Below are 14,943 nucleotides of genomic sequence, written 5' to 3' on the forward strand. Positions count from 1 at the left end.
AGTATTTTATCAAAACACGAAATTCCTTTTTTTCCATTTTGTTCACAATAATAGAAGTTGCTTCACAAAAAACGCTCTATCTCACAAACTAATTGACTTACAGACGTCAAATTTTGACAGGAATCATTTGAAGGTTGGTACTATATAAAAATAATATGCATTTAATATTAGCGACGCCATCTATGTGTCAGTCCAGGGACTTATCAGCCAATATTTAAATTAAAATCAAAATCTTTGGATCCAAGAAAAAACTGTTTTTTCAAAGAATTTTTTATTTGTTGTAAACAAGTTTTCTTTTATTTAAATTAAAATCGTTTAGAGAAATCACATTCGTCTTACTTGTCCTACTATTTTAACAAATTCTTAGTTAACATTACTAATATACATAACAATCCTACAATAATACTGAAATCAATTGCTCTAATAGTCGCACTGGCTCCTTTCAAATGTGATATTTCTGAATTTTTCCACCATTGCCAAATACCACCAAAACGCAGCGGATTCGACAGAGGATCACTATTGGGTATACGAACTGATGGTTTCATTGTTAAACGATATTCCTCTACTTCCTGTTCCAGAAATTGGATTTGCAAAGGATATAAACGAGCCAAATTGTAACGTTCACAGGGATCTTTGTCTATGTTGAATAAGCAGGGAGCCTTTAGGGGCTCACATTTATACAAGTCTTGTGTATAATCTTCTGCATTGAAAGGACATGTATGGGTAGCTTCTCTTCTTAGTCTCTGGATAAGGTCAATATTTAGATGAACGTTGCCCAATGCTTGATGAACTTGGGATGATAAAATCTCCTGTTCATAGAAATTCGCCAATGGATCACTTTCTTCAAATGCTATGTCTCCCAACCAGTTATCGTATTGACCATCAAATGATGAACCATTGACATATTTCAAATTTCCTCTGGTATACGAGCTATAGCCGAAAACATCATCGAATACATTTAGCAAACGTCTAGGTTGAGGATCTGAGGCAGTATTAAGTGAAGGCCAAAGATCTACTCCATCGTATTTGGTATCAGTTGGTAATTTTATGCCAGCTGCCGATGCCAAGGTAGGAAGCCAATCAATAGCATGCATCATTTGATTTGATGCATAGTTCGTTTGGAGCAATAAAGGACTCCAAATAAGGCCAGCTGATCGTATTCCACCTTCCCAAGGACCTTCTTTTTGCTTTAGGGGGAAAAGAGTAAATGGGTTAGTTTGCATGTCATTTTTGAATTCTTCTCAAGTACTTACTCCTCTGAAGGGATGATTCGAACCAGCATTGGAATGAATGCCTACGGTGGGAGCTCCATTGTCGGAATATAGCAATACTATGGTGTTATTGAGAATACCTTTATCTGCAAGTGCTGAGATAGTTTGTCCTATACTCTGATCCAAACGGGAAATCATGGCTGAAAAAAGAAGCAAAGAAGAATGGTGCTATGTTAAGTTCGGTCTGGCTGAATCGACTCTTCTGTGGGAAAATTTATATAAAATTCCATGATAATCTATTACGTTGGAGTTTAACATTTTCTAACGTAAGGTGCACGGGCATCTTGTAAGGCTACACGCACAGGACATGTTTCAAGGGCAAAATATTTTTTTTTTGGATGTGGAACAAGGAACATTTTTGCCACAAAAATGTTGTTTTCACGCTATACCTAATGTCCGAGAAAAGAACATAGTTGCAACAAACATGTTATATGTTTACCATCTAAAAATAAATTAGGGACAAATTGGGATATGTTAGGGTACGGACACACTGGGCAAATATTTGACAAAAAAAGACTTCCTTTCTACAGTTAAACCAGCAAAGATTTTTATTTCATGTCACAATAGGAGGTATCCAAATATTTCGTAAATGCCCTTGGAAAAAAATTGATATACATTTTAGTTAAATATTTGACAAATGTGACCACACCATACCCTTCGAATTAATCCTGTTTCGATACACTACCTGCATAAGCTCTTCTTTTGGGATCTTTGATATGTTCATATTTTTCCAATTCTTCCGGGGGAACTTCCATGGGATTATCCTCATTTCCTGTGTGTACTGCCAAATGACTCATTAGGAGAAAAAGCGGTTTACTGCTATCATGATTCTGAATAATACGTTCACTCTCACGTGTAAATAAATCAGTGGCATATGTTCCATTTAGTTCCGGCATTGGTTCTAAATCATTGCGGAAGTCTAGGCCATTATAGTTATTAGACTGAGGAAATAAAATGTTAATAAATTTTAATTAAGACCGGGGAAAAACAATACTACACTGGTAGAAATAAATAAAAATATTAAGTACATTTTTTCCATTAAAATTATTTCAAAGAAACATGCTTGAAATATAAATCATAAATCGAAGCACATTTACTGTGTAAATAAATGATAATGAAATTTTTCGCAGTGTGTATACTAAAATCTTACCAACATCTTATTAGTATGATCATAGTAACTGATATAGCCTGAATAATAGCCATAATGATGATCGAAACCTCGAAACAAAGGAGTCATTTCTTTTTCATAGAATCCCAAATGCCATTTACCCACTAAATTAGTGGAATAGCCAGCATCATGGAAAATTTCCGGCATTAGGCGCTCCTCCAGCGGTAGACCCCAGGGTTCATCATTAATAATGACATAGTGTTGCATACCTTAAAAATCATATTTAGAGTATGAGTTTTATAGAAATTATCCACTTTTCAATTACCTGTGCGTATTGGATATTTTCCCGTCAATAAAGATGCCCGTGATGGTGTACATAAATTCGGTACATAGTGCTTATTTAAAATGATACCATTATAGGCTAATGCATCTATATTGGGTGTAAGAAATTGATTGGAGCCATGGAAACTAACGTCATTGAATCCCTAGGACAAGATAGTAGTCAAAAATTACATTGTATAAAAAAAGAAGTACACCCAAAGAAAAATTACTTTCCTAAGGAACGAACCTTTAGACAAACGAAATTTCCTTTTGACATAAAGTATTTTTATTGAGAGCAAATAAATCCGAATTCATGACAAACGTTGTAACAATGGTCTAAATTTTATTTGCTTCTAAAAAAATTGTTTTGTGTCAAAAGAAATCTTCGTTTGTCTAAAATTTCGTTCCTCAGAAAAGAAAACTCTTCTTTCAGTGTAAGTACAGGACAGTTGACCCGAAGTATTATCAATTTGAGTGACCTATTTGTATACCCTACACCACATAATTTTAATCTACCAAAAAATGTGCCTACCAAAAATATTGATTTTAGACCCCATATTGATTTAGACACCCGATCGACTCAGAATCATGGTTTCCACAGTTGGCAGAATTCTGTCAAAAATGGTAGATTTTTTACTGTTTGATAGATTGCACTATGGCGCAAATGACCGGATTCTGCGGCAAAAAGTCAGTTTTTCGGTAGTTTAAATTGGGAAAACTGATAACGTCAATCTGTTTCAGACATCCCAGTACAAAATATTAGAAACATATGGCAACTCATTGCTCCAAATCCGGTCGAAATCTTAATATTTTGGTAGATTTTGCAAAATATCCCTCTCCAACTAAGGGGGTACTTCACAAATTTTTTATAGAAATAAAATTTTAACAACATTTTCTATAGAAATGAAATTTTAACAACATTTTATATAGAAATAAAATTTCACAAAATTTTCTATAGAAATTTTGACAAATTTTTCTATATAAATAAATACAATTTTGACAAAATTTTCTATAGAAATAACATTTTGCAAAAAATTTCTATACAAATAAAATTTTGCGAAAATTTTATATATAAATAAAATTTTGACAAAATCTTCTATAGAAATAAAATTTTGACAAAATTTGCTATAGAAATAAAATTTTGACAAAGTTTCGTTAGAAATAAAATGTTGAAAAAAATTTCTATATAAATAAAATTTTGACAAAGTTTCGTTAGAAATAAAATTTTGATTTTAGGCCCCATATTGATTTAGACACCCGATCACGATTTCCACAGTTGGCGGAATTCTGACAAAAATGGTAGAGTTTTTACTGTTTGGTAGATTGGTAGAAATCATAATCACGTTTTCCACAGTTGGCAGAATTCTGCCAAAAACGGTCGATTTTTTACTGTCTTAATATTTTGGTAGATTTTGCAAAATATGCCTCTCCAACTAAGGGGATTCTTCACAAATTTTTTATAGAAATAAAATTTTGACAAAATTTCCTATAGAAATAAAATTTTCACAAAATTCTCTATAGAAATGAAATTTTAACAACATTTTCTATAGAAATAAAATTTCACAAAAGTTTCTATAGAAATTTTGACAAAATTTTCTATATAAATAAATACAATTTTGACAAAATTTTCTATAGAAATAAAATTTCAAAAAATTTTCTATAGAAATTTTGACAAAATTTTCTATGTAAATAAATACAATTTTGGCAAAGGTTTCTACAGAAATAAAATTTCACAAAATTTTCTATAGGAATTTTGAGAAAAATTTTCTATAGAAATAAAATTTTGCAAAACTTTTCTAAAAAATAAAAATTTGCAAAAATTTTCTATACAAATAAAATTTTGATCAAATTTTCTATAGAAATAAAATTTTGCAAAAATTTTCGGTAGAAATAAAATTTTGACAAAATTTTCTATACAAATAAAATTTTGCAAAAATTTTCTATTTTCTATAGAAATAAAATTTGACAACAGTTTCTACAGAAATGAAAATTTTCGAAAATTTTCTCTATAGAAATAACATTTTAAGAAAATTTTCTGTAGAAATAAAATTTTAACAAAATTATCTATAGAAATAAAATTTTGTGAAAGTTTTCTATAGAAATAAAATTTTGCGAAATTTTGCTAGATTGTTTTTGGCTCAAGTGGCAACCATGCTCAGAATAGCCTCCTCAGTCGATGTATCCCTTGGTGTCTGTCCGTCCATGTATTTGGTGCTCGTAGGATTCCGGTTCCATTTAGATACAGATTTTGATGAAATGTGGTACACGGTTTTATTTGGCACAACAACGAACGCTATTGAATGGGGTCACATTAAGCTTTTTTTTTACAAATCGATCATCGTCAAATTTGGCACAATGTAATTTAATTTGTCACCCTTTAAGTGTGAAAAAATTCATCGAAATCGGTTTTGATTTAGATATAGCTCCCATGTATAGGTATCGCCCGATTTTCCAAAATTTGGCCATATAACCCTTTTTTATACCCTCCACCATAGGATGGGGGTATATTAACTTTGTCATTCCGTTCGTAACACATCGAAATATTGCTCTAAGACTCCATAAAGTATATATATATTCTGGGTCGTGGTGAAATTCTGAGTCGATCTGAGCATATCCGTCCGTCCGTCTGTTGAAATCACGCTAACTTCCGAACGAAACAAGCTATCGACTTGAAACTTGGCAAAAATAGTTGTTATTGATGTAGGTCGGATGGTATTGCAAATGGGTCCACTTTTACGTATAGCCCCCATATAAAAGAACCCCCAAATTTGGCTTGCAATTGCTCTAAGAGAAGCAAATTTTATCCGATCCGGCTGAAATTTGGTACATGATGTTAGTATATGGTCTCTAACAACCATTGGTCCATATCGGTCCACTTTTACGTATAGTCCCCATATAAACGGACCCCCAAATTTTATCTTGCGATTGCTCTAAGAGAAGCAAATTTCATCCGATCCGGCTGAAATTTGGTGCATGGTGTTAGTATGTTGTCTCTAACAACCATGCAAAAATTGGTTCATATCGGTCCATAATTACATATAGCCCCCATATAAATCGATCCCCAGATTTGTCCTCCGGAGCCTCTTGGAGGAGCAAAATTCATCCGATCCGGTTGAAATTCGGAATATGGTGTTAGAATGTGGTCTCTAACCAACACGCAAAAATTGGTCCATAATTATAGATAGCCCCCCATATAAACCGTTCCCCAGATTTGATCTCCGGAGCCTTTTGGAGGAGCAAAATTCATTCGATCCGGTTGAAATTTGCAACGTGGTGTTAGTATAAGGCCGCTAATAACCATGCCAAAATTGGTCCATATCGGTCTATAGTTATATATAGCCGATCCCCAATCACAAAAAGATTGGTCCATATCGGTTCATAATCATGGTTGCCACTCGAGCCAAAATAATCTACCAAAATTTTATTTTTATAGAAACCATTGTCAAAATGTTATTTCTATAGAAAATTTTGTCAAAATTTTATTTCTATACAAAATTTTGTGAAAATTTTATTTCTATAGAAAAATTTTTCCAAAATTTTATTTCTATAGAACAATTTTTCCAAAATTTTATTTCTATAGAAAATTTTGTCAAAATTTTACTTCTATAGAAAATGTTGTCAAAATTGTATTTCTATAGAAACTTTAAACTTAATTATATACGTATTTAATCGGCCTTTTTTAGTTTAATATATATACTTATGGACTATGTGGTATATATTACGGTGTTAGGAAGTTTTAAGATGCCTTGCCATCGGCTTCAGTAGAAGTTTTACGCAATCCATGGTGGAGGGTACATAAGCTTCGGCCGGGCCGAACTTACGGCCGTATATACTTGTTACTAACTGATCTTATCAACTTTGAGGCTAAATGTAATATTCTTTAGTACTAACTATATGTGCAAAGAATCATCGAAATCGGTTAGTTAGTTTAGGTATAGTGGCAGCTCACTCACTCGTAGACTATTCAGTCCATTGTGATAGCACAGTGGTGATCTTCTCTCTTATCACTGAGTGCTGCCCGATTCTATGTTAAGCTGAATGACAAGGGACCTCCTTTTTATAGCTTTTTATATACAGTGAAACCACCTAGAGAAGCTTTGAAACCCTCAGAAATGTAACCAGTATTACTGAGGTGGGATAATTCAGCGCTGAAAAACGTATTTTATTATACTCTTCACCATAGGATAGGGGTATATTATTAATATTTCTTTCTGAGTCGATCTAAGCATGTCCGTCCGCCCGTCCGTCTGTCGAAATCACGCTAACTTCCGAAGGAAACAAACTATCGACTTGAAACTTGGCACAAGTAGTTGTTATTGATGTAGGTCGGATGGTATTGCAAATGGGACATATCGGACCACTTTTACGTATAGCTCCCATATAAACCGACCCCTAGATTTGGCTTCGATGCGGTTGAAATTTGGTACGTGGTGTTAGCATGTGGTCTCTAACAACCATACAAAAATTGTTTCATATCGGTCATAATTATATATAGCTCCCATATAAACCGATCCCCGGGTTGACATCCGGAGCCTCTTGGAGGAGCAAAATTCATCCAATCCGTTTGAAATTTTGTACGTGGTGTTAGTATGTGGTCTCTAACAACTATGCAAAAATTGGTCTATATCGGTCTATAATTATATATACCCCCCATATAAAGCGATCCCCAGATTTGACCTCCGGAGCCTCTTGGAGGAGCAAAATTCATCCGATCCAGTTGAAATTTGGTACGTGGTGTTAGTATGTGGTCTCTAACAACCAAGCAAAAATTAGTCTATAGCGATCTATAACTATATATAGCCCCCATATAAATCGATCCCCAGATTTGACCTCCGGAGCCTCTTGGAGGAGCAAAATTCATCCAATCCGTTTGAAATTTTTTACGTGCTGTTTGTATGTGGTCTCTAACAACAATGCTCATATTTGTCCGTATCGGTCCATAATTATATGGTACACTGAAAAAAATATTTACGTAATATTAAAGATTACGCATCCTCAATTTTAGGATGTGCAAGCAACCCACTATTAAGTACAATTTTCTTTAAAATAATGAGATTTTAATTAAAAGAGAATTTGTAATCTTCAAAAATTTTTTTTTCATTAAATTTAGGACACATATTTTGAAAATTTGCGTCCCTTCGTTAAAGCTGCATGTCTTTAAAATAAGACAAATTTTCCTTAAAGTAAAGAAACACATATTTGATTTAAAAATTCCATAAATGAGATTTGTATCCTAATTTTAATTTCATAGATCCTAAATTTAAAGCCAGATAGGTCGCAAACAATTTCCTTATTTTAAAGAACCCGAGCCAAAGAAGCGGAGAATACAAGTAAAGATACTTTTAAGACACAATTCTCACTTAAATTTTGGTTTTGTGTACTTTCTTCTAAGAAGCAAATTTGAGTTATTCGTTTTTCAGCTTTTTTCTTCATCTGCTATCAAAATCTTTTAAAAACGAGTTAACGAAAAATTTATTTTCCAAATTCAGTCTCGGTATTCAGTAGAAATTATGCTATGTTTTAAGTAAAAAACGTCTTTAAAATAAAGTGTTGAAAAACATATCCTATTTTTGAACGATGTGTTGCTTTGTTGTCAAGATGCAAAAAGAAAACAAATTTAAAGACATTTTCATTAATTTTAAAGATTTTTTTCTGAATTATTAAAGTCAAGTTGACCTTACCCCAAAAAATTTTTCTTTCATGTTATGATACCCATTTTTAAGTCAAATCACTTAATTAGAAAGACAATATAACTTCATTGAAAAGTTTATTGACTTTTGGACAAGGAAAAAAACTTTATATTAGAGAAATGCGTCTTCTAATGCTAAGCTAAATTTGCATTCGTATTTTAAGGGCATGATATGTTTGGCCTCACGACAATGTTTTTTTCAGTGTATACACCCTTGTTTGCTTTATAAACACCACGTATGGACTAACTTACAATTTAGAAGACGGTGTTAAGAAGTTTTAAGATACCTGGCCATCGGTAATTATTACCACAACCCAAGTAATTCGATTATGGATGACAGTTTTTCGTAGAAGTGTCTACGCAATCCATGGTGGAGGGTACATAAGATTCGGCCTGGTCGAACTTACGGCCGTATATACTGGTTAATAGATTCAATTAATTATTTAATAAAACTCTTTAATTAAATCAGTTAAATGATTAATTGAAGTTTGTAATCGACATGGATTAACTTTTTTAATTAAAGTTTTAATTCGAACAGGTAATTGTTTAATAAAAAACGTGAAATCTAACTGTGTGGTCTAAGTTTGATTAAAAATTAAAAAAATAATAGTAAATTAATTGATACAATTTTTTTTTTTTAATGAAAGACGTAACTCTTTTCAATCACTTTCTTAATTGACTTTGTATTTTTGTTTTTATTAAGAAATTGATTTATCAATTAATTTTTTTTTAGTTAAAAATTTAAACATTTTCAATCATTGGCCTAATCGACTTAATGTTTCTGGTTTGATTAAAAACTTCATTGTATCAATTAATTTTGTAATTGAAAAAGTTTTCAGCTTCAATTAACTTTTTAATGGGAAATATTTTGGTGATATTTTTTTTTGTGTGTTTGGAGCCTATATAAATATACCCACCTCAGTAATGCTGGTGACATTTCTGAGGGTTTCAAAGCTTCTCTAAGTGGTTTCACTGCAATGTGGAACGCCGTTCGGACTCGGCTATAAAAAGGAGGTCCCTTATCATTGAGCTTAACATGGAATCGGGCAGCACTCAGTGATAAGAGAAGTTCACCAATGTGGTATCACAATGGACTGAATAGTCTAAGCGAGCCTGATACATCGGGCTGCCACCTAACCTAACCTAAATATACACTCAAAAAAGTTTACTTGGATCCAAAGACTTTAACCTTCCCTTAAGGAGTTTGGTATTCATTCCGAGCGAAAGATGCGGCTTCTTTAGAATAAGAAAAATTTTTAGCGACCTATCTAACTTTAAATCTAGGACCAATAAAATTAAAATTAGGATACAGATCTCATTTATCAAATTTTCGCAGTTTATTAATAAATGTACTCACGTACAAACAAATGCCAGTTTAAAAATTCAAATTATAACGGATACTTAAAAGTAAAAAATGTTTTCTTAATTCAAAAAAAAAAAACAAAAGTTAAACCAAAGACGCTAAATCCTCAAAATAAGTCTTATCCTATATTTGAAGCGTTTTTGTCTTAAATATAAAGTTTCAATATTTCAGTTAATTTAAGGACAATTTCTTTAAATCAAAAATGTGCTTCTTTACTTTAAGGTAAATTAGCCTTAGTTCAAAACAATGGACTTTAACGGAGGGACGCAAATTTACAAAATTTGTGTCCTAAGTTTAATGAAGAAAATTCATGAAGCAAAGATTATAAACTTTATTTTAATTAAAATTTCATTATTTTAAAGAAATGTGTCCTTAATTGTTTGTAAATTTCTTCTGTGTATGCTCCCGTACCCTTATTGTTCTTGAATATGAAAATGCGGTTTATCTCGCAATACTATATCAATGATACCCCACAAATTCTTAAGTTTGCCAATTTATTAGGGTTGGTTTAGGGTATGATATTGTCGACCCCGCCCGACTCGTAGAACATTACTTGTTTTAAATATTTGTTATGGAATAAAATGCAAAAATTTTCAGCCGCCCTATAGTATGCTAATGCAATGTTTCCTCAATGATAATTAATTGTTAAGTATTCTTCAATGATCGTTGATTTTGGTCAGACGGTGGAGTATTCTTCAATTGTATTTCCAATTACAAAATTCATCTTCATCTTTTTAAAGTAGAGTTATCTCACTTACCATATCATCAATAAGGATAATTACAATATTGGGCTTGTCATTCAACTGCTGTAAGGCCTGACAATATCCGAAGGCAATCACTAGAAGCAAAAATAACATCCATGATGCAGACCGGCCTCCAAGTAAGTAACTGTGCTTATTGGTCATAGTCCAGAACAGGTTAATTTTCAAGTTCAATAACGCCATTGGGTTTTTTCCTTTGACTGTTACAAAAACTTTGCATGGACCACAATCGACCAATGTAATGAAGAACCGGTTAATTAGGCACAGCTATCCTCTTGATGGCGATGGGCACAATGTGATAACTTTGGTTGTAACGATAAAAAAATGTGTACGATATTATAAACAAGACATGGACATTTTAAGAAGAAATAAGATAAATAATTTAAATAATTTTATTTGAGTATCATAGATAAGATGTAGTTAAAATATATTGATTTAGTTTTAGTAAATTTTAATCTGTTTCATTTTATTTAATTTATTTTAAATATTTGTTTTCCAATTGATTTTTTTGAATACGGGGGTAACCCGTATTCAAAAAAGTTAACATAAACTTTAAACCTACTATTACCATACAAATTCCTTCGATAAGCTTACAATAAATAGTTATGAATGTAGGCATTAGACTTTCAGTTTCATCTGTTTACACCAGTCATTCACAATAATTTTTATTGTGATTTAAAGACATACTGACATAATTCTACTATGTTGCATATAGCATTTACAAATACCCAGCAAAAAAAGCGTCCGGAAGTGGTGCAAAATTGACGCAGAAGCGATGAATTTAACATGGGCTTGTCATAGGACGGAAGTCCTCCATTTCAACAGCCGTTGCACTGAATTTGCATCACTTCTTTAGATGTGATCCGAATTCAATGTTTTGGATGTAAATTAAAAAATTCTGTGATATTTTGTAAAATAAATAATTTTTATAATTTTTTACAATTTTTAATGGATTCTAACGCTTGTCGGAAACGTTTGACCTCAAATATTTTCAAAAATTGACAATTTTTTCAGATGGGATTTGACATTTTTTTCGACAAAATTTAAATAATTTGTACCATTTTATGAATTCTTACTCTGTTTTTAACCTATTTGAAACAAAAAAAGTTAAAATTATCCATTAAAAGTATGAAAAAACCACGTTATAAAAAATTGAATTAAAATAACTTCTTGGGTAGTTAAAATAAAGAACATCATTGGGAGTGCATCTTCTGGAAGTGCTTTTAAAGTTGTGCCTTTGGAAGAACTTCCAAATTTTTTTGCTGGGTAGATTATTATGAACTTAGCTGTATTTTCCAAACTTCAGGAATGGCAGTCAGTGTTTGTTCAATAAAGTTTACTTGGATCTAAATATTTTTTGACCTTCACTTAGGGATTTTGCTATTGATTTTGAGCCAAAGACGCACCTTCTTCGACCGGTATGGAACAATTTTTTTCATGGCTGTTGGGAGGCGCTACATACATAAATTTCAACCAGATCCAATGAAATTGCTTTTTAAAGAGGCTCCGGAAGCCAACGTTGTTGATCGGTTTATATAGGTTAGGTTAGGTTATGTGGCAGCCCGATGTATCAGGCTCACTTAGACTATTCAGTCCATTGTGATACCACAGTGGTGTACTTCTCTCTCATCACTGAGTGCTGCCCGATTCCATGTTAAGCTCAATGACAAGGGACCTCCTTTTTATAGCCGAGTCCGAACGGCGTTCCACATTGCAGTGAAACCACTTAGAGAAGCTTTGAAAACCCTCAGAAATGTCACCAGCATTACTGAGGTGGGATAATCCACCGCTGAAAAACTTTTTGGTGTTCGGTCGAAGCAGGAATCGAACCCACGACCTTGTGTATGCAAGGCGGGCATGCTAACCATTGCACCTCGGTTTATAAAAGTTTACTTGGATCCAAAGAATTTTGCCCTTCCTTTAAGGATTTTGGTATTGATTCCGAGCCAAAGATGAGGCTTCTTTAAAATAAAGACATTTTGTAGCGACCTATCTGGCTTTAAATCTAGAATCAATAAAATTAAAATTAAGATAGAGATTCCATTTATCGAATTTTCATTCACTTTTCGCGGTATATTCATAAAGCTATTCATGCTAAATCTTCAAAATAAGTCTTAGATTATATTTGAAGCGCTTTTATATTAAATCTAAAGTTTCAATATTTCAGTTAATTTAAGGACAATTTCTTTAAATCAAAAATGTGTTTCTTTACTTTAAGGAGAATTAACTAGCCTTAGTTCAAAGACATGCGACTTTAACGAAGGGACGCAAATTGACAAAATTTGTGTCCTAAATTTAATGAAAAAAATTTTAAAGCAAAGATTATAAACTTTATTTTAATTAAATATTCATTATTTTAAAGAAATTTGTGCTTAATATTTTGTACTTTTCGCATCCTAAAATTTTGGTTGCGAAATCTTTAATATCACGTAAATATTTTTTTCAGTGTAGGATGAAATTTGCTTTTCAAAAGAGACTCCAGAAATTAAATTTATGGATCGATATGTAATTATGGACCGTACATATCAAATTTCAGCAGGATCGGATGAAATTTTCTCTTTCAGGAGGTTAAAACTGGGGGTCCGTTTAAATTGGGGGCTGTACTGAAAAGTGGTACAATATGGCGCATTTTAATACCATCTGAAGTGCATCAATAACAATAACTTGTGGCAAGTTTCAAGACGATAGCATTCATTCGAAAGTTAGCGTGATTTCAACAGACGGATGGATATCGCCAGATCGGCTCAGAATTTCACCACGACCCAGAATATATAGACTTTATGGGGTCTGAGACCAATATTTCGATATATTACAAAGGGTATGACAAATTTATTCCACAATCCTGTGGTGGAGGGTATACAAATGTAAACCAAACACTAAAAGAAAAAATTACGTTCCAAAATCTTGAACGACGGATGGTAACAAAATGAAACGGAAATGTTCACGAAAAATCAAAACGAAATGTTGACGGTTTCGTACAGGGGCGTTCACGATTTCATTAACGGCTTTCGTGTTTCTTTGGCCATGAAAAGTCTTAAAATATTCGTTAGGCGTTCTTAAGGCAATCCCGTTGATGATGCAATGTGGCAAGGCAACTGTAGACTCCATACGCGTTAACAGTCGCAAACAATCCAGGTTCGAGTTACGGTAACAGATTTTTTTTTTTTATAAATTCGTAATCTTACGTTTTGTTGTTTTGACCATTATCATATTGACGCGTCTGCTCTCCGTTTGACACTACATGTTTGTTGACTCATTTTCATAAACGGATCGTTTTGAAACGAGTACGCCGTTCATGATTTTTTCTATGGAAGAAGATGCTAAATATTCCATATTAGTCTTAGCCTATATTCGAAGGTTTATTATCTTTAATCCAAATATTCAATAACTCCGTTAATTTAAATATAATTTCTTTAAATCAAAAATATGTTTCTTTAATATAAGGTAAATTTTCCTTACATCAAAGAGTTGCGACTTTAACTAAGGGACACAAATTTCGTGTCCTAAAAACTTAAAGCAAAGATCATGAAATGAATAAAAATTTCTTTATTTTAAAGAAGTGTGTCCTTAATATTGTGTAAATTGCGCCCATAATTATATATAGCCCCCATATAAACCGATCCCCAGAAGCAAATTTCATCCGATCCGGCTGAAAGTTGGTACGTGGTGTTAGTATGTGGTCTCTAACAACCATGCAAACTTTGGTTCAAATCGGAATTCTATATAGCCCCCATATAAACCGATCCCCAGATTATGCTTGCGGAGCCTCTAAGAGAAGCAAATTTCATCCGATCCGGCTGATCGGTGTTAGTATATGGTATTTAACAAACATGCAAAAGTTGGTCCATATCGGTCCATAATTACATATAGCCCCCATATAAACCGATTCCCAGATTTGGCTTGCGGAGCCTGTAGGAGACGCAAATTTCATCCGATCCGGCTAAAATTTGGTACATGGTGTAAGTATATGGTCTCTAACAACTATGCAAAAATTGGTCTACTTCGGTCCATAATTATATATAGCCCCCATATAAACCGATCCCCCGATTTGGCTTGCGGAGCCTCTGAGAGAAGCAAATTTCATACGATCCGGCTGAAATTTGGTACATGATGTTAGTATATGGTTTTTAACAAACATGCAGAAATTGGTTTACATCGGTCCATAATCATATATAGCCCCCATATAAACCGATCCCCAGATTTGGCTTGCGGAGCCTGTAAGAGAAGCAAATTTCATCCGATCCGGCTGAAATTTGGTGCGTGGTGTTAGTATGTGGTCTCTAACAACTATACAAAAATTGGTCTACTTCGGTCCATAATTATATATAGCCCCCATATAAACCGATCCCCCGATTTGGCTTGCGGAGCCTCTAAGAGAAGCAAATTTCATCCGATCCGTAGCCCTCATATAACCCGATCTCCAGATTTGA

At 33.0% G+C, this 14,943-nt stretch overlaps 1 protein-coding gene across 2 annotated transcripts in view; it reads right to left on the minus strand.

Annotated features, from left to right (window-relative positions):
* Window positions 1-267: 267 nt before the first annotated feature.
* The window catches only part of LOC142235083 (arylsulfatase B), a 33,705-nt gene continuing 19,029 nt past the window's right edge, over window positions 268-14,943 (minus strand). The window contains exons 2-7 of one of the 2 annotated variants that reach the window (XM_075306307.1): window positions 10,511-10,815; window positions 2,705-2,864; window positions 2,422-2,648; window positions 1,957-2,212; window positions 1,254-1,411; window positions 268-1,187 (exon numbers count right to left, since the gene is read on the minus strand). In XM_075306307.1, coding sequence (XP_075162422.1) covers window positions 348-1,187; window positions 1,254-1,411; window positions 1,957-2,212; window positions 2,422-2,648; window positions 2,705-2,864; window positions 10,511-10,696 — 1,827 coding nt within the window. In that variant the 5' untranslated portion in view covers window positions 10,697-10,815 and the 3' untranslated portion in view covers window positions 268-347. The remainder of the gene's footprint in view (window positions 1,188-1,253; window positions 1,412-1,956; window positions 2,213-2,421; window positions 2,649-2,704; window positions 2,865-10,510; window positions 10,816-14,943) is intronic. The other variant, XM_075306308.1, reaches the window with a different exon arrangement.

Source organism: Haematobia irritans, chromosome 4 (assembly GCF_050003625.1).
Source record: "Haematobia irritans isolate KBUSLIRL chromosome 4, ASM5000362v1, whole genome shotgun sequence".
Lineage (NCBI taxonomy): Eukaryota > Metazoa > Arthropoda > Insecta > Diptera > Muscidae > Haematobia > Haematobia irritans.